General features: G+C 38.8%; 1 protein-coding gene across 1 annotated transcript in view; it reads left to right on the top strand.

The window, feature by feature from the left end:
• The window catches only part of TTN (titin), a 251,282-nt gene that overhangs the window by 153,535 nt on the left and 78,780 nt on the right, over positions 1-18,967 (top strand). Inside the window, 31 exon segments of the mRNA XM_064166084.1 lie at positions 2,180-2,303; positions 3,209-3,475; positions 3,623-3,720; positions 3,875-4,043; positions 5,431-5,697; positions 5,850-6,116; positions 6,208-6,486; positions 6,595-7,003; positions 7,100-7,224; positions 7,324-7,590; positions 8,161-8,430; positions 8,533-8,835; positions 8,959-9,261; positions 9,698-9,885; positions 10,383-10,497; positions 11,861-12,145; positions 12,430-12,581; positions 12,719-12,866; positions 12,959-13,136; positions 13,234-13,355; positions 13,456-13,743; positions 13,837-14,133; positions 14,262-14,448; positions 14,941-15,056; positions 15,144-15,443; positions 15,666-15,965; positions 16,053-16,158; positions 17,180-17,376; positions 17,482-17,787; positions 17,898-18,176; positions 18,594-18,893. Of these exon segments, the coding sequence (XP_064022154.1) occupies positions 2,180-2,303; positions 3,209-3,475; positions 3,623-3,720; positions 3,875-4,043; positions 5,431-5,697; positions 5,850-6,116; positions 6,208-6,486; positions 6,595-7,003; positions 7,100-7,224; positions 7,324-7,590; positions 8,161-8,430; positions 8,533-8,835; positions 8,959-9,261; positions 9,698-9,885; positions 10,383-10,497; positions 11,861-12,145; positions 12,430-12,581; positions 12,719-12,866; positions 12,959-13,136; positions 13,234-13,355; positions 13,456-13,743; positions 13,837-14,133; positions 14,262-14,448; positions 14,941-15,056; positions 15,144-15,443; positions 15,666-15,965; positions 16,053-16,158; positions 17,180-17,376; positions 17,482-17,787; positions 17,898-18,176; positions 18,594-18,893 (7,012 nt within the window).

Consider the following 18,967-nt stretch of genomic DNA (forward strand, 5'->3'; position numbering starts at 1 on the left):
GATTTTTTTTTTTTTCCCCTCTTTTAAAATACAATTTTTGACATATTCTCAGGACTTATTAGACCGTTCTGAGCTTCACCAGATTTGCTTAAATTTAAAAAAAAAAACTACTTTTTTTTTCTTTTTTTAAATAATACAGAAACAGGAAAAATATTACTGTGGTGGTAGATATTAGAGCATCTAAGGAGAGACTGAAAAAAAATGGAAACTCAGTAGATGAGAGATGTAATAAATCACAGTAATCAGTTCTGAACCCAGGAATGAAAATATGGGAAGTGCAGTGGTTTGATAGCTTGATAGCTATTACTGCCTAGTAAAAAAAAAAACATTCTATGTTCAATGTTCTCTATGATGGAACATTATACTGTTCTTATATGTCTTACCTATCATTTTAATCACAGGATTAAAAAAAATCATATTTTCATTCAGTGTACATATACTGTCAAAACTGTCATTAGCAGCTGAAATTTTGCAAAGAAGCAGATCAGAGTAAAACATATCTTGATGCATCACTTTCTCCTCACATAAAACACTTTTACTGCTGTCTTTAAGAATCAGTCTAATTCTACAAGTGTTTCATGTCAGCAGTTTTTAATTCAAACTGTTATTTTTAACCTCTGTGACTGGAATTTAACTCTACACATACAGCATTTGTAGAACCATAGAATCAGTTAGGGCTGGAAGGGACCACAAGGATCATCTAGTTCCAACCTACCCTGCCATGGGCAAGGACACCCTAGATTAGGCTGGCCAGAATCTCACCCATCCTGGCCTTAAACACCTCCAAGAACGGGGCCTCAACCACCTCCCTGGGCAACTCCTTCCAGGGTCTAATGACTCATGGTGAAGAACTTCCTCCAAACATGCAGTTTGAATTTTCCCCACCTCCAGCTTTTCTCCATTCCTCCTAGTCCTGCCACTACCTGATATCCTAAAAAGTCCCTCCACAGCTTTTTTGTAGATCTCCTTCAGATACTGAAAGGCCACAATAAGGTCACCTCAGAGCACTCATTTCTCTTACTGAAGTGACCTTTTTGTTTAATGGTTATCTTGATCAATTATATATTTGGATTTATCTCAATCTCTTTCAGATAAGCATTCACTACATCTGGTTTTCAGGGACACAATGACCATCTGCAAGGAAGCAGTTTCTTAGTTCCTTCCTTGCCTCCAAAGTAAAAGCAACTACCCTCTCAGAAGAAACTTAATCTTTCATGCTTCTTCCTTAGCAGAAGCTCATTTCTCCCCTTTGTTCTTCCAAACCAAGATCTACTACATGATCACATACTTCTCTGAAAATAAATGAATAGAATTCTTCAAGATCAATATGGAAATTTACAAAATGAATGAGTAGCAGCCCTCTTAGTCTACTATGAAGGATGTATGCTTTGACCCTCCAGGTCCACTCCTAGAGAATAAAGGCTGTTTGTGTAGTAGTCCAATTCAGACTCAAGTTGTGCCGAGGAGATATAGGCTGGATGTTAGGGAAAGCTCTTCACAGAGAGAGTGGCATTGGAATGGCCTGCCCAGGGAGGTGGTGGAGTCGTCATCCCTGAAAGTGTTAGAGAAAAGCCTGGATGAGGCACCTTGTGCCATGGTCTAGTTGAATGGCTACGGCTGGGTGCTAGGTTGGACTGGGTGATCTTGGAGGTCTCTTCCAACCTGGTTGATTCTATGATTGTGGAAACATTTTTTGGATTTTTTAGAGAGAATTTTTTACTTAAAATCTAATAAGAGAAAGTAAAAATGAAATTTATTAATGATTCTATGATGTGAGTGTCAGACCTCTTTATATTTCTACTATTTTTACTTTAGATGTAGCCAGGAGTAATACTGACTCTTTTCCATACATTTACATATTTTCATGTTTATTAGTATTTGCTCAAAATAAACATGATCTCCAGTCAGCCTCATTCTGAACTTTGATAACAGATTTAGATTTTCTAATGTAAGAACACAAGCAGCTTGAAACATAGGGTGTAGGGGCATTAAAATTACAATTTCCTGTAGGTGAAAAGACAAACTATTCTCAAAGGGAAATGGTCAAAAATTCATGTAAAATGAAACAAGCAAACTATTCCTATTTCAAACTGCACACATAACAATAAATAGGGTTCCCATTTCATTAAATATTTGTTGTTGATACTTACAAAAGGTTTTTTTAAATGTATTTTATAAGGTTGTTACACGTGCTGAAGGGAGAGTTCACACACTTATTCTGAGAGACGTCAAGTTAACAGATGCAGGAGAGGTATCACTGACAGCCAAAGATTTCAGAACTCAAGCAAATCTTTTTGTGAAAGGTAAGTCAGTCCTTCTGATTACACCATAGTCAGGGTTAATAGCCCATTCAAGAATCACCCTGGCAAAAGGAAGTTAATATACACCATATATCAAATCAGGAGGATCATACATAGACTATTGGACTGGTAGATAACTTCCTTGATTAAAAAAGCCACTTTAAACCTTTACGCTTCACAGAAGAGCTGAGGAAAATGAGAAGTATTAGAAACATGTAAAACGTGGGAGATAAATCAATCCATTAGATTTTCAGGACTTCATTGCAGAATTAACCATTCCATTGGCCACAAAAAGACCTGCAAGAACTGACCTTTGTGACTTCCAATGACTTTTTTTCAGTTCTTCAGGATATCCAGAACTCTGTGAAAGAACGATTACACCATCAGTCAAGTGAAATAGCATTGACCGTATACTCGCTTGCACTGCTGGCAAGCAGTGGATGGCTAAGAAGTGGGGAGGAGGGGGGGGGAAGGAGGAAAGCATACATCTTTCTAACTAATGTAGCAATTCCAGGAAATTAGTTTACCTTTCCTGAAGGTCAGAGTACAACTCCAGATTTACCAAGATCACATGGGTACAGTTCAGGTAAAGAAAGAGAGTTGCAAAGACTTGTAGTGGTGGGTAAAACCCCATGGACAAGTTATATCGTTCAGTCTAAACTTAGAGAATCCTGAAAATGAGAAAATTAGTTGAATTAACTAAACATGCATGGGCATTAAAAAGATAAAACACATTCAGAATAGGTGCTTCAGAGCCTATTTGATTATTTAGTCAAGGAAAACCATACTGTTTAGTACAGTTTAGTATGATTATTTAGTCAAGTAAACAGTATGGGACAGCTTTATAAAAGCAGAGGCTTGGCTATAATTTAGATATTTTCTACCAAAAATCAATCTGTTTCTTTTAGAACCCCCAGTTGAATTTACTAAGCCACTGGAAGACCAGACTGTCGAAGAGGAAGCCACTGCAATACTGGAATGTGAGGTTTCCAGGGAAAATGCAAAAGTTAAGTGGTTCAAAAATGGAGAAGAAATTCACAAATCAAAGAAGTATGATATAATTGCTGATGGCAGGGTCAGAAAACTCATTATCCGTGGCTGCACACTGGATGATGCGAAAACATACACCTGTGATGCTAAGGATTTTAAGACATCGTGTTTCCTCAATGTAGAACGTGAGTAATTTACAGCTTTATACAAAATGTATAAGAGCTATAAATGCTGTCTGCTAATGTCTGTGACTGCCAATAATATCAATGTCCGCAGTTTATGAGTATTTGCCAGACACTCTTCCTTAGTGAAAATATTCTTTTCTCTTACAGCTATTCGCCTTGAGTTCCTGAAACCCCTAACTGACCTTGAAGTTAAAGAAAAAGAATCTGCTCGCTTTGAATGTGAAATATCTCGCCCAGGTGTCAAGGTCAATAAAGATTACTTTTTAATCTCAACAACTCATTCAACTGGAGCTTTCTTAAAAATTAACAACTTTATTATGTTGTTACAAAAGAATACACTGCTGAAATTTGTGATGAGTATGTTACTATTAATGACCCTGTTTATTTGTCCTAAAACAGGTGAAGTGGTTTAAGGATGGCATGGAAATTAGAAAAGGCAAAAAGTATGACATTATTTCCAAAGGTGCAGAGCACATTCTTGTGGTCAGCAAATGTGTCTTTGATGATGAAGCTGAATATGCCTGTGAAGCAAAAACAGCTCGAACTTCTGGCCTGCTAACAGTGTTAGGTAAGCAGAGTGGTTTAAAATCCAGACTATTAACATTTGAAATGTAGGTGCTATTTTTTTTTCTTTCTTACTATTTATCTACTTCTACCCCACATTTACTAGCAAGTATCAGATTTAAACAAATGCATTTGCATTTTATGCGTTTTCCCAGTCTCTTTGTGGTTTTTATAGTTTTGCAAACTATCCAGGGCTGCACTGGGTTTGGCAGATATTCCACTGCTCTTGGGACATGCTGAACATCAGTTAGGTTCTAAACAAATCACTCCAGAGTTCCTTAGGGCTCAAACTACACCTGCCTAAAACCAATGAAAAGCTCAAGTACATCCTCTAACATTTCCACTCTGATGACTATGGGTCAGTTTGTACTTCTTGTCTCTCAGAACACTGTTTAGATCACACTGTTTAGATCAGCAGTCCCAGGGAGAGGGACCTGGGGGTCCTGGTGGATAACAAGTTAGCCATGGCACAGCAATGTGCCCTTGTGGCCAAGAAAGCCAATGGGATCCTGGGGTGTATTAGGAAGAGTGTGTCCAGCAGATCAAGGGAACTTCTCCTCCCCCTCTACTCTGCCCTGGTGAGACCTCATCTTGAATACTGCGTTCAGTTTTGGGCTCCCCAGTTGAAGAGGGACAGGGATCTGCTGGAGAGGGTCCAGTGGAGGGCTAGAAGGATGATTAGGGGACTGGAGGGCATGGCTTATGAGGAGGGGCTGAGGGACTTGGGGCTTTTTAGTCTGGAGAAGAGAAGACTGAGAGAGGATTTGATAAATGTCTATAAGTATCTGAAGGCTGGCCAGGAAAGGGGGGACAGGCTCTGCTCACTTGCTCCCTGTGTTAGGACAAGGAGCAATGGGTGTAAACTGCAGCAAAAGAGGTTCTGCCTCAACACAAGGGGGAACTTCTTTACTGTAAGGGTCACAGAGCACTGGAAGAGGCTCCCCAGAGATGCTGTGGAATCTCCTTCTCTGGAGACTTTCAAGGCCAGTCTGGATGTGTTCCTCTGTGATCTGTGTTAGATAGTATTGTCCTGCTCTGGCAGGGGGCTTGGACTCAATGATCTCCTTCAGTCCCTTCCAACTCCTAACATCCTGTGATCCTGTGATATTCTTGTTTTTGTTCCTCAGAAGGATTTTGAGATTATTGTTGTTAGTGTAGGCCTTATTCTCAGTGCCAAATTCATCATGCCGCCTGGCTGAGAGTCATCTTGCATGGGATTTGTGTACTGTAAAATCCTGTGATCAGAGATTGTCCTAAAACAAAGTTATTGCTTTCAAGTGAAAAATATTTAGTGAGAGATCCAATTAAAAAAAAAAAAAAGAAAAACTACCAAAAAAAAACCCTTTTGGGGGGTGAAAAGTTTTAATCCTCTTTTGAAATTCTTGTTGCAGAAGAAGAAGCTGTTTTCACAAAAAATCTTCCTGATCTTGAAGTAAACGAAAATGACACAGTAAAACTCATCTGTGAAGTTTCAAAGCCTAATGCTGAAGTTACATGGTTTAAAGGAGATGAGGAGGTGCCTGATGGTGGCAGATTCGAACACATTTCTGAAGGCCGAAAGAGAATCCTTCTCATACGTAACGCTCACCCTGAAGACGCTGGCAAATATACTTGCAAGCTCCCAGGCTCCAGTACAACAGGAAAACTTACTGTGCATGGTAAGAGAGTTAGTTTTGTGGCTTTGTTTTTTAGGGAAAAAAAAACCATAATCAAATAAATAGATAAATCAGTAGGAATACACAATTTGGTTGATTGTGTTTATAAGTTTAAGAAGAACAAAAAAACTATCTATAAAAATACTTTCTTTCAGAACTTGCAGCAGAATTTCTTACCAGACCACAAAATCTTGAGGTGCTTGAAGGAGACAAAGCTGAATTTGTCTGTTCAGTATCCAAGGAGGCAATTGCAGTACAGTGGCTAAGAGGTGACACAGTCCTGGAGCCTGGTGATAAGTATGACATCATTTCAGATGGGAAAAAGAGAACACTTGTGGTTAAAGACTCTGTTCTTGGAGATGCAGGAAAGTATAGCATCATGGTTGGTGAATCTAAAGCTACAGCAAAATTAACAGTGATCGGTAAGCTCTATTTTATCAGCGTGCAAGTGAATGTTTTGCTGCATTCCTTATACTATGTGATGTCCTATTTCTTCTTTTTACTTAACTCCAGAAAAACTCAGGATTATAACTCCACTTAAGGACCAAAGTGCGAATGAGGGTCAAGAAATTATCTTCAACTGTGAAGTCAATAAAGTAGGTGCCAAAGAGAAATGGTACAAAAATGACGAGGCAATATTTGATAGTGCAAAATACATCATTGTCCAGAAGGATCTAGTTTACACTCTAAGAATCAGAGATGCACAGCTGAAAGATCAAGCTACTTATACTATTTCACTGTCAAACGAAAGAGGCGAACATGCCAAAAGCTCTGCTGCTTTAACTGTATTAGGTAAATACCTTGCATTTTTATTAGAATTATTTCATCACCTTATATTCAACTTCACATCAGGATCATGAGGATGTAAGCTAAACAATTTGGTGGGTTTTATCGTTACAGAGGAGGATCTCAGAATTGTGGAGCCCCTTGAAGACATCGAGACCATGGAAAAGAAAACTGTCACATTCTGGTGCAAAGTCAATCGCCTTAATGCAACCCTCAAATGGACAAAGAATGGTGAAGAGATCACATTCGATAGGCGCATTTTGTACAAAATTGATAAATACAAACACTCACTCATTATTAAAGACTGTGGATTTATAGATGAAGGTGAATACACTGTTACTGCAGGACAAGACAAATCTGTCGCAGAACTTCTCATCACAGAAGCACCAGCAGACTTCATTGAACATCTCCAGGATCAGACTGTTACTGAATTTGATGATGCTGTCTTTACATGCCAGCTTTCCAAGGAGAAAGCCAGCGTAAAATGGTACAGAAATGGAAGAGAAATCAAAGAAGGCAAAAAGTATGTACATTTTCTTGGTCATATGCTAAATATGCTTGCTTTACTTTGTTAATTTGCTTGAAAACTAAAATACTGCTGCTGTTTTCCCTCATAAAGATACCAGTTTGAAAAGGATGGAAATCTGCACAGATTAATCATAAAAGACTGTAGACTAGATGATGAGTGTGAATATTCCTGTGGAGTGGATGACAGAAAATCTAGAGCAAGACTTTTTGTTGAAGGTATGTATAAAATCAAATAGGATTTATTTCTTCACTATTTAGTAATAATGGCATCGAGACACACACACAAACCACCAAATGGATTGACATTTATTTCAGAAATCCCTGTTGAGATCATCCGACCACCACAAGACATTTATGAAGCTCCTGGTGTAGATGTCATCTTCATGGCCGAATTGAACAAAGATGGTGTGGAGGTTAAGTGGTTGAGAAACAACATGATTATCATCCAAGGTGACAAACACCAGATGATGAGTGAAGGAAAAGTCCACAGGCTGCAAGTGTGTGAGATAAGACCTCGTGACCAAGGGGAATACAGATTTATTGCCAAAGATAAGGAAGCTAGAGCTAAGCTTGAATTAGCTGGTAAGATGCTTGCTTTGTGGTTCTTTTACAAAATCATGGATTACTGCATTAACTATTTCAATAATTGAGTTTTATTGCTTCAAATAGTTGAATTAAAATGAATACACAATCAGTCTGAGAGACATGCAAGGCTGATAAACTGTATGAATTATAATTAAGGCAAAAACATTTATTATTATACCATGCTGATCCAACTGCTGAACAAAAAATAGGTCACTTTTCATTGTCTATACCAAAGGACATAAAGGATACAAAATCTTTTAATTACATCACTGCAAATCTGAAACATGAAAATTATATTGTCATATAAGACTGAAATTCTTACTTTGTCTATTTTACATGATCACACTGATAAGCAACTCCCTTTTCCCTCATTTTTTAGGAGGGCATGTACCTACCAACCAGCCTGAGTTTCTTTTTCCAGAACAATCCAATGAGTGTATGAAGGATTTGCTTAGAATACACATAACAACCCCTTTTGCTTTTCTACATTAGCTGCTTTGCTGACTACAGAAATGTATATTTTCTCTATATATGTAACTACTTACCTCTCCCATTGATCTTTCTCAGCTGCACCTAAAATCAAGACGGGTGATCAAAACCTTGTGGTTGATGTTGGCAAGCCTTTAACCATGACTGTTCCGTACGATGCCTACCCAAGAGCAGAAGCTGAATGGTTGAAAGAGGAGGAAAATCTGCCCACAACAACTGTTGATACAACAAATGACTGCACTACCTTCAAAATTCATGAAGCAAAGAAATCAGATAAAGGAAGGTACAAGGTTATACTTCGAAACAAACATGGCCAGGCAGAAGCATTCATCAATGTAGAGGTCATTGGTAAGTACTCCCATTATAGGAGCCTTGCCTGTATTTATCTAAGACAGCGCAGGGAAAGAAATAGAAATGCAACACCCTAATATATTGTCATATCTTTGTTAGATGTTCCAGGTCCAGTTAGAAACTTGGAAGTCACTGAAACTTATGATGGTGAGGTTGGCCTTGCTTGGGAAGAACCAGAAAGTGATGGTGGAAGTAAAATAATAGGCTACGTCATTGAAAGACGTGATATCAAGCGTAAAACCTGGATTATGGTCACAGATCGTGCTGAAAATTGTGAATACACTGTTACTGGACTTCAAAAAGGAGGAGTTGAGTACCTCTTCCGTGTTAGTGCACGGAACAGAGTGGGTACTGGTGAGCCAGTGGAAACGGATACACCTGTGGAAGCTAAGAGCAAATTTGGTGAGCAGAAGTTATGAAAATCTCAGCGTTTGATGGCAATGTGAGAAAAGTAGAACAAACTCCAAAAGTAGGTTAAAAAACACTTAGCTTCTTTTTGCTTCTTCTCCCTAAAATAAATTGCAGATGTTCCTGGTCCTCCTCAAAATGTAGAAGTTACTGATGTGAACAGGTTTGGAGCCACACTGACCTGGGAACCACCTGAGTATGATGGAGGTTCTCCAATTATTGGCTATGTTATAGAACTGCGTAACAAAGGATCCATCAAATGGGAGCCAACTATGACCACAGGAGCTGATGATCTGTCAGCTGTCCTGACTGATGTTGTGGAAAATGAGGAATATTTCTTCAGAGTAAGAGCTCAAAACATAGTTGGAGTTGGCAAACCAAGTCCTGCTACACGTGCAGTAAAAATTATGGACCCAATCAGTAAGTATACAAACACCAATTGTGACTGCATTATAAGACATCTGTCACATTCCCACTGCTTATGTAGGATATGTGTAGGAATGTTCAACTCAGAAAAAAATATGTCCTGCAAATACTGTGTACAGCTAGATTTTTCCTGCTTTTGTTCTTCAAATATACCAGGAGTACTTTGATACCACTTCATTCAGTTAGAACTCCAAATATTTTTGCTTTCAAATTGGGATCCAACCTCAATTTCAAAAGTGTACTTTAGAATAAGGTATACAATCGCTTGATAAAGAGCACTTTAACATATATAGAGTGATATATATACAACTATACTTCTTTAGAATAAGGTATACAATCGCTTGATAAAGAGCACTTCAACACATATAGAGTGATATACACAACTATACTTTATCCACCGTGAAACATATTTCTCTCAAATTACTTTCAGAGAGACCAAGTCCTCCCATTAACCTTGATCATTCAGATCAAACTAAGACATCAGTGCAGCTCACATGGGAACCTCCTCTTGATGATGGAGGAAGTCCAATTCTAGGCTATATTATTGAAAGACAAGAAGAAGGAACAGACAAGTGGATTCGCTGTAACACAAAACTAGTACCTGCGCTTACATTTAAGGTAAGATGTTATTTTCATCAATAAATCATAGATTCATAGAATGTCAGGGGCTGGAATGGACCTCAAAAGATCATCTGGTCCAGCCTCCCCTGCCAGAGCAGGATCACCTAGAGCAGATCACACTGGAATGCATGCAGGAGGTTCTTGAATATCTCCAGAGAGGGACACTCCACAACCTCCCTGGGAAGCTGGTTCCAGTGCTCTGCCACCCTTACAGTTAAAAAAATGGAACCTCTTATGCCTCAGCTTCCACCCATTGGCCCTTGTCTTGTCACTGGGCATCACTGAGAAGAGGTTGGCTCCATCCTCCTGGCACTCACCCATTACATATTTACAACCATTAATGAGATCACCCTTTATTCTCCACCTCTCCAAGTAAAACAGCCCCAGCTCCCTCAGTCTCTCCTCATAAGGAAGATTTTTAACTTCCTTAAAATACCCAGAATTTGTAGACCACCCTTAATATGAGTTACTAAGCTATTATTTTTGGTCTTTAGGTAACTGGACTGAAACCAGGGTCCAGATACTACTACAGAGTCTCAGCAGAAAATGCAGCTGGTGTGTCAGACCCAACAGAGGTTATTGGACCATTAACAGCAGATGACACTTTTGGTAAGCCATAGGCTATCTGTTAAAGACAATCAGACAGGACACACAATTAATGTGAATCTTTTTTATAATATGTGTATTTTTTCACCAGATAACTGTGATGCCCACTGGTATAAAAAAATCTTAGACCTTTTAGATTCTGAGTTATTTCTCATAGAATCATAGAAAGGTTTAGATTGGAAGGGATCTCAAGGATCATCAGTTCCAACCCCTCCCACCATAGGCAGGGACACCTCCCACTAGAACAGGTCACTCCTGGCCTTGCCAGGAAGGGAACATCCACAACGTCCCTGGGCAACCTGTTCAGTGTCTCATCACTCTCACTGTAAGGAACCATTTCCTAACATCTAGTTTCAATCTCCTCTGTTTCAGCTTAAACCCATCACTCCTCATCCTGTCCTTACAAGACCTTGTCAATAGTCCCTCCCCAGCCTTCCTGTAGGTCCCCTTCAGATACTGGAAGGCCACTATAAGGTCTCCTCAAAGCCTTTCTTCTCCAGGCTGAAAAGCCCCAGCTCTTGTAGTCTGTCCTCATCATAGCAGAGCTGCTCCAGCACGCTGATCATCTTCATGGCCCTCCTCTGATCCCACTCCAACAGTTCCATGTCCTCCTTGTGTTGGGGGCACCAGAACTGCACACAGTACTCCAGGTGGGATCTCACAAGAGCAGAGTAAAGGAAGAGAATCATCCCTTGCCCTCTGGCCACACCTCTATTGACGCAGCCCAGGACACAGTTGCTGTCTGGGCTGCACATGCACACTGCCAGCTCATGTTGAGCTTTTCATCAACCCAGACCTCCAGGTCCTTTTCCTCAGGGCTGCTCTCAGCCATTCGCCACCCAGCCTGTATTTGTGCTTGGGACTGTGCCGACCCAGGTGCAGGACCTTATACTTGGCCTTGTTGAATTTCAGTCCCTGCCCTCTAGCAAGTCGACTGTGCCACACAGCTTGATGTCCTTTGTTGTGAAGTCAGCAGGTAGTTATCTGTACTATTAGGTAGACTCCTGTTAGTTTGCCTGAAAAGTGAGGAATGAGCTTTTGTCTCCTGACCTGGCTTTGTGGAAGGTGGGAGGGAACAGAGGAGAATGGGCAGAGAAGACAAAAAAAAATAAAGTCAAAGAAAACAAAGTTGTTAGTGTAACTCAGACCTCTTACTTGGTAATGCTAAGCTGATTTATCATCTCACATATTTTGAAAAAAAGGGTTTAGCCAGGAGAGGTGGGGAGGGATAAGCCACAGCTAGGCCTAGACAGCTTCAGTCTGCAGGCTAAGATACAATCAGAAACAGCCTCTCGATACAGTAATCATCAGCTGCATTCAGAACATCTGAAAATATTTCACTGAATTCGTTTCACATTTTTTCCAGTTGGACCTACAATGGACCTAAGTGCTTTTAAAGATGGGCTGGAGGTTATTGTTCCAGAACCAATCAAGATCCGTGTTCCTATAAGTGGCTACCCTGTGCCAACTGCCACATGGTCTTTTGGTGATCAAGTCTTAGAAGAGGGTGACCGTGTAACAGTGAAGACCACTGCCTCCTTTGCAGAACTTGTAATTACCCCAAGTGAACGTCCAGACAAGGGAATTTATTCCTTAACATTAGAAAACCCAGTGTCATCTGTTTCAGGAGAAATTAATGTTAATGTCATTGGTAAGAGGACATATATATATTCTGCCAATAATATTCCTTATTTGTCTTGCTAAAATCTAATTATGTTAATTACATTAAAACTTTCGTTAAGCCAAGTAGAATAAAAATATGACTAAAACCTCAAAATCCATCTTCCATAATACCTCTTTTTTTTATTTTCAATACCCACCTTTGTGTTTTTAAGGAAGAATGACTGCAAGAATAAGTCTTGTGCCAGACAGATTACAGAAATTGCATGTAAACTCCAAGTACAGAATATTTAATACAATTTCTGTGATTTCTAGCTCGTCCAAGTGCACCAAGAGAACTTAAAGTCTTAGACATAATCAAGAACACAGTACAGCTGTCATGGGAGCCTCCAGAAGATGATGGTGGAAGTCCAGTCACTGGCTATTTAATTGAAAAACGTGAAGTAAGCAGGAAAACATGGAGCAAAGTAAGTTCTCTCTTTCTCTTCTCAGTTTATATGTGCTGTACTGTTTCCACATGTACTACTGAATTTTATGTCTTATTTTGCTAAATGCTCTTTGGAAATAAATTTTAGAACTACATTTGAGCCTTCCTTCTCTTTAGGTTGTGGATCATTTAGATGACCAAGAGTTCACAGTACCTGACCTCATCCAGGGAAAAGAGTATCTGTTTAGAGTTTCCGCATATAACAAATGTGGCCCAGGAGAGCCTGCTTATATTGATGAACCTGTAGATATGTCAGCACCAGCAAGTAAGTTAACTGTTTCACATTGCTGCTGATGTAAAAAAATATCTTCCTTAAACTGCTTCCTAAGACTCCATATGCTTTCATTTTTCCAATAGCGGTGCCTGATCCGCCAGAAAATGTTAAATGGAGAAATCCAACATCCAAAGGAATCTTCCTGACTTGGGAGCCTCCCAAACATGATGGTGGTGCTCGCATTAAGGGTTATATAGTAGAGAAATGCCAACGTGGAACAGACAAGTGGGAGATATGCGGGGAGCCTGTTGTTGAAACAAAGTAAGTGAATTAACATCAGAATGTATATCCTTTCAACTAGCTGTGCCCTCCTCACCACTTTATGTATCTGATTATTGTTATTATTTTTAACAAACAGAATGGAAGTAACAAAACTCAAGGAAGGGGAGTGGTATGCATATCGGGTTAAGGCTTTGAACAGAATGGGAGCTAGCAAGCCAAGTAAGCCAACAGATGACATTCAGGCCATTGATGCAAAAGGTAATTACTTCAACCATTGAATTACAATAGCTGTTTTATTTTTACGAGTCTCTGAAATGTTCTTTCTATAACATTTTTTTTTCTCTCTCCCCCAAATCAGAGGCACCTGAAATTTTCCTAGATGTGAAGCTTCTTGCTGGACTTACTGTTAAAGCTGGAACTAAAATAGAGCTACCAGCTAAAGTAACTGGAAAGCCTGAGCCCCAGATTACTTGGACCAAGGCTGAAAAAATTTTGAGACCTGACGACAGAATCACCATTGAAACCAAACCTAATCATTCTACAGTCACTATTACAGATAGTAAGAGGAGCGACAGTGGAACCTATATTATAGAAGCTGTAAATTCCAGTGGACGTGCTACTGCTGTTGTTGAAGTTAATGTTCTTGGTATGCATGTATTTTATGTAACTTCTGAAAATAATTAGTAACATATCAAGATATGCAAACAGAAGACTAACATTTACGTCTTGTCCTCCACAGATAAACCTGGTCCACCAGCTGCATTTGATGTATCAGAAATCACAAATGAATCTTGCCTTCTGACATGGAATCCTCCACGAGACGACGGGGGTTCTAAAATTACCAACTATGTCCTTGAGAAAAGAGCTACAGACAGTGAAGTATGGCACAAGCTGTCATCGACAATAAAGGATACAAAATTCAGAGCTACCAATTTAACTCCTCATAAAGAATATGTGTTCCGAGTCAGTGCTGAGAACATGTATGGTATTGGGGAGCCAGCACAATGTAGCCCCATCATCGCAAAATATTCATTTGGTTAGTTAATTGCATTAATGTTAACTTTTCACAATATTTTAACAGAGAAAAAAAAACACAAACAAAAAAAAACATGTATAATGGATTTGGTTTTTGTTTTGTTTTCTTGCATTTATTAATTTCTGCAGATCCACCAGGCCCTCCAACAGGTCTTCAGCCTATAGAAGTCACTAAAGACTCAGTCACCTTAACCTGGAATGAACCAGACGAAGATGGTGGCAGCCCTATAACTGGCTACTGGGTTGAAAGATATGATCCTGAGCAGGATAAATGGATAAAATGCAATAAAATGCCAGTGAAAGATACAACATTCAAGTAAGACTATGGTCAATTTAGCCTGAAATATGTCACAGAGACATAAAAGTGTAACAATAGCCTTATAAACAAGTTTTAAGTGTTTTTTTACACTTTTTTTTGCTAGCTTATATTCAACTAAAATCAGATGCCTTTTTTTTTTACATAATTACTTTTAAAACAGAATGTCTTCACAGAAGAATGAATCGTCTCTTTTATTTTTTCATTAAATTATACTTAGTAGTTTGGCAAAACCTTGAGGTTTGTTTTTCCTGATATCTGTTTTATCTAACAACCAAGGAACAATCAAAAAATGCAAGATGGCTCTCAAAACGTTGATTTCTGTAACACAGTGCACCATTTTACTGTTGGCAGTATACGTGTTTTGAATGTTCACCATTTCATAAAATGTCACTAGCAGTCATCTGAGTACTTTTAGATTTTCAAAGTAAATCGTGGGAGAAAGGGTTAAGGTGCAGATTTGGTTTAATCAAACTTATTTTTAATTTCCAGAGCTAAAGGTCTTACAAATAAGAAGAAATATAAGTTCCGTGTCTTGGCAGAGAATCTTGCAGGACCTGGGAAACCAAGCAAGGAAACAGAACCAATCTTAGTGAAAGATCCAATTGGTATAATAAACAGTTTTTAAATGCTTTCATTTAACAATTAAAAAAAAATGTTTTCAATCTTGTAATTAATGTTGGATTCCTGTCTAGATCCACCATGGCCTCCTGGAAAGCCAACTGTGAGAGATGTTGGCAAGACATCATTAACACTGAACTGGACAAAGCCAGAACATGATGGAGGGGCAAAGATTGAATCATATGTAATTGAACTATTAAAGACTGGAACAGATGAGTGGGTGAGAGTGGCCGAAGGAGTTCCTACAACTGAACACTTCCTCAAAGGCCTAATGGAGAAACAAGAATATTCATTTCGTGTAAGAGCTGTGAACAAAGCTGGCGAGAGTGAGCCCAGTGAACCCAGTGACCCTGTGCTGTGCAAGGAGAGACTCTGTGAGTATTATTTCAGTGTGATGTTACTGCAAGTACACTGTCTCTGTATAAATGCCCCATTTATGACTGTCTATGTAGGTACCAACCCAAGCCTTGTAACACTTAAGAACTATTAAAATCTACCCTGCTTCAACTAAGAAAAAATGAAGTTTTACTAGTATTTTCTGAGATCTTCATTGGGAAATATGCTAATGTGCTCTACCTTCTTTCTCTATTGTACAGATCCTCCTTCACCACCTCGGTGGCTTGAGGTTATTAATATTACTAAAAACACAGCAGATCTTAAATGGACAGCGCCAGAAAAAGATGGTGGTTCTCCAATTACCAACTACATTGTTGAAAAGAGAGATGTAAGGCGAAAAGGTTGGCAAACAGTTGACACAACAGTGAAAGACACCAAGTACACAGTGAGCCCACTGACTGAAGGTTCATTATATGTGTTCCGTGTGGCTGCTGAAAATGCTGTTGGACAGAGTGACTATTGTGAAATTGAAGACTCAGTGCTTGCTAAAGATACTTTCAGTAAGTCTCTTATTTGCTTACTTAGTGATTAATAGAAACAGCTCAAGTGTAATGGATACTTCTAATGTGTATTTTTTTTTTCTTTAGCAACACCTGGACCTCCATATGCTCTTACAATAGTTGAAGTGACAAAAGGCCACGTTGATTTAAAATGGGAACCACCTAAGAATGATGGTGGCAGACCAATTCAAAGGTAAGGTCATATTAAGTTTGTGTAGTGCTACCTGAAGATTAAGATCTTTTCATTAATTAAGACATTTCTCTCAAAATGTTTACATTTTAATTTGACACATTTTATATGAAAAAGAAGTGGACAGATGTAAAAGAGAAGCCATGTGGTCAAATCAATGAAAAGTTTAGTTTTAGCACATGGGAATTATGCAAATATAAATAATCTAATATGCATAAACAGTTAATATGTCAAAAACAGCATCCAATCAAATTGAAGTGTGTATAAAACACAAAAAACAATGCAGTCACAGTCTCCAGTTTCTCCAAGGTTTTAGACACTTAGACCCACCTATGAAATGATGTTACATTTTCCTTCTGCCTTACTTTCTCATTCACACTGCTTACACTCAGATAATTTAAAGCCTCATCTCTTTTCTGTTCACCCTCTTCTGTATTACACTTTTCAGACAGACCAGTTTACTCCTTTGAGTTGCCTCAAACTTGTACTTTTCTTGGTTTCTGAAGTATGTCATCTGAAACTTACAGTGAAAGACATATTTTTCATTTTTATATTTTCACTCTTCCTCTCTTTCTTAGTCACAATAAGCATAACTTAGACAAACTGACAACTACTGAGAGCTGTCTGAGCCTACAGGAGTCACTTAGTTCACGTTACTTCCACTTAGCCTATCATAGGCAGAACATTAACAGTAAACTCACAGATAATATTCACAAACTTGCAAAGGTGCAGGTATAGCATGAAGATTCTTTTACCTCTGCAGCTCTCTAGAACCTGAGAACACAGCAGAAATTCAGGACCTGGCTTTGAGAGTTTGATCCGTCTGTAACTGTTAGCTCAAAAAAATTTGAGATCTACCAGGGCTACAAGCACTAAGTGGCTGATGTCTGAAGTAAAATTCATTGAATCTGTCACATGACTCTACTTTGTCACCAGCCAGACTATTCCAATATATCTTTGTCTATTTTATTGAGTTATTAAGTCTAGTTTCTATGATTAATAACATTTTCTCCAATTTATTCAGATATGTTATTGAAAAGAAGGAAAAACTAGCCACTCGCTGGGTTAAAGCTGGCAAAACAGCTGGTCCAGATTGCAGTTACAGAGTGACTGATGTCATTGAAGGTACAGATGTACAGTTCCAGGTTCGTGCAGAAAATGAAGCTGGATGTGGTCATCCCAGTGAACCAACTGACCTCATTCATATTGAAGACCCAACAAGTAAGTGGTAGTATAATATACAGCATATGGATTATGGAAACAGTAATCCATGTAGAACAGATATTCTGGGAGAAAAAAAGACACAATTCTTTCCCATTTCTGCAGGCCCTCCTTCACCTCCTCAGGATTTACATGTCACAGATGCAGGTCGAAGTCACATTTGCATTGCATGGAAACCACCCGAGAAGAATGGTGGAAGCCCTATTATTGGGTATAACGTTGAGATGTGCGAAGCAGGAACAGAAAAATGGATGAGAATCAATTCTCGTCCAATAAAAGATCTAAAATGCAAAGTGGAGGAAGGTGTTGTTCCAGACAAGGAATATGTGCTGAGAGTCAGAGCTGTCAATGCTGTTGGAGCTAGTGAGCCATCGGACATCTCAGAAAAAGTTGTCGCCAAGGACCCAGACTGTAAGCAGAAATTCCTTTTTTTTTTTTTTTTTTTTTTTTCAGATGTGCATAACTGAAAAAAAAGAATGATGTTTGGCAGTTCTCTAGTAATATTATCCTTACTTTTACAGGCAATCCAACAATTGATCTGAAAACTCGTGACATTGTTGTTGTTAAAGGACAGAAATTAAGTATCCCCGTGCCCTTCAGAGCTGTTCCATCCCCAACTATAACATGGCACAAAGATGGCAAAGAGTTGAAAGCTGGTGACAGAACAACAATGAAAAGTGACTACACCTCTGCACTGCTTGAAGTCATAGATAGCGTTCATGCTGATGCTGGTGTTTATACTATCACACTGGAGAACAAGCTGGCTTCAACAACTGGCTCAGTCAATGTCAAAGTCATAGGTAACTAGGCTTCTCACATTCTAAGAAGTATACTTATCCTCATTTGAGCTCTGGAGCTGGCAAAAGAAAGGACTATTATAATCCCCTGTCTGCCATGTGGAGAAATCACAGACACAACTAGATAGCCATAAAGTCATTAATGTAACATAATCCCACAAAAAACCCACTTTACCCCAAGCGACTGCTAGTCAATGGCTGCTCAAAGCTCAGTTATGATGAATAGTCATTATGAATAGAATTCTGAATATTTTTCACATTTAGGAACATAAATTCATATTTGTGCTATGCAGCTAACATTGGTGGGTTTGGTCTGCTTTCTACAAAGTAAAGAAATGTAATATAATTTCATAGTTCTAGAGATACATTTTCCTCTCTTAACTAACCATTAACTAATTTGATTATTCTTGTTTAAAACAGGTCCACCTGGACAGTGTAAAGACATTAAGGCAAGCGAAGTAACTAAGAATTCTTGCAAAGTATCCTGGGAGCCTCCAGACTTTGATGGTGGTACTCCTATTCTGCACTATGTTTTGGAACGCAGAGAAGCTGGACGTCGAACATATATCCCAGTCATGTCTGGTGAAAATAAGCTTTCATGGCAAGTCAAAGATCTAATCCCAAGCTGTGAATATTACTTCCGTGTTAAAGCTGTTAATAAGATTGGAGGAGGTGAATATATTGAACTGAGAAACCCAATCATTGCAGAAGACCCAAAACGTAAGACTTTTTTTACTAGCAAATAAATTAGCAAATTGAATTTTACTCAAAATATTTATGTGTTTGTTTTGGTA

Source organism: Pogoniulus pusillus, chromosome 2 (genome assembly GCF_015220805.1).
Source record: "Pogoniulus pusillus isolate bPogPus1 chromosome 2, bPogPus1.pri, whole genome shotgun sequence".
NCBI classification, from domain to species: Eukaryota; Metazoa; Chordata; class Aves; order Piciformes; family Lybiidae; genus Pogoniulus; species Pogoniulus pusillus.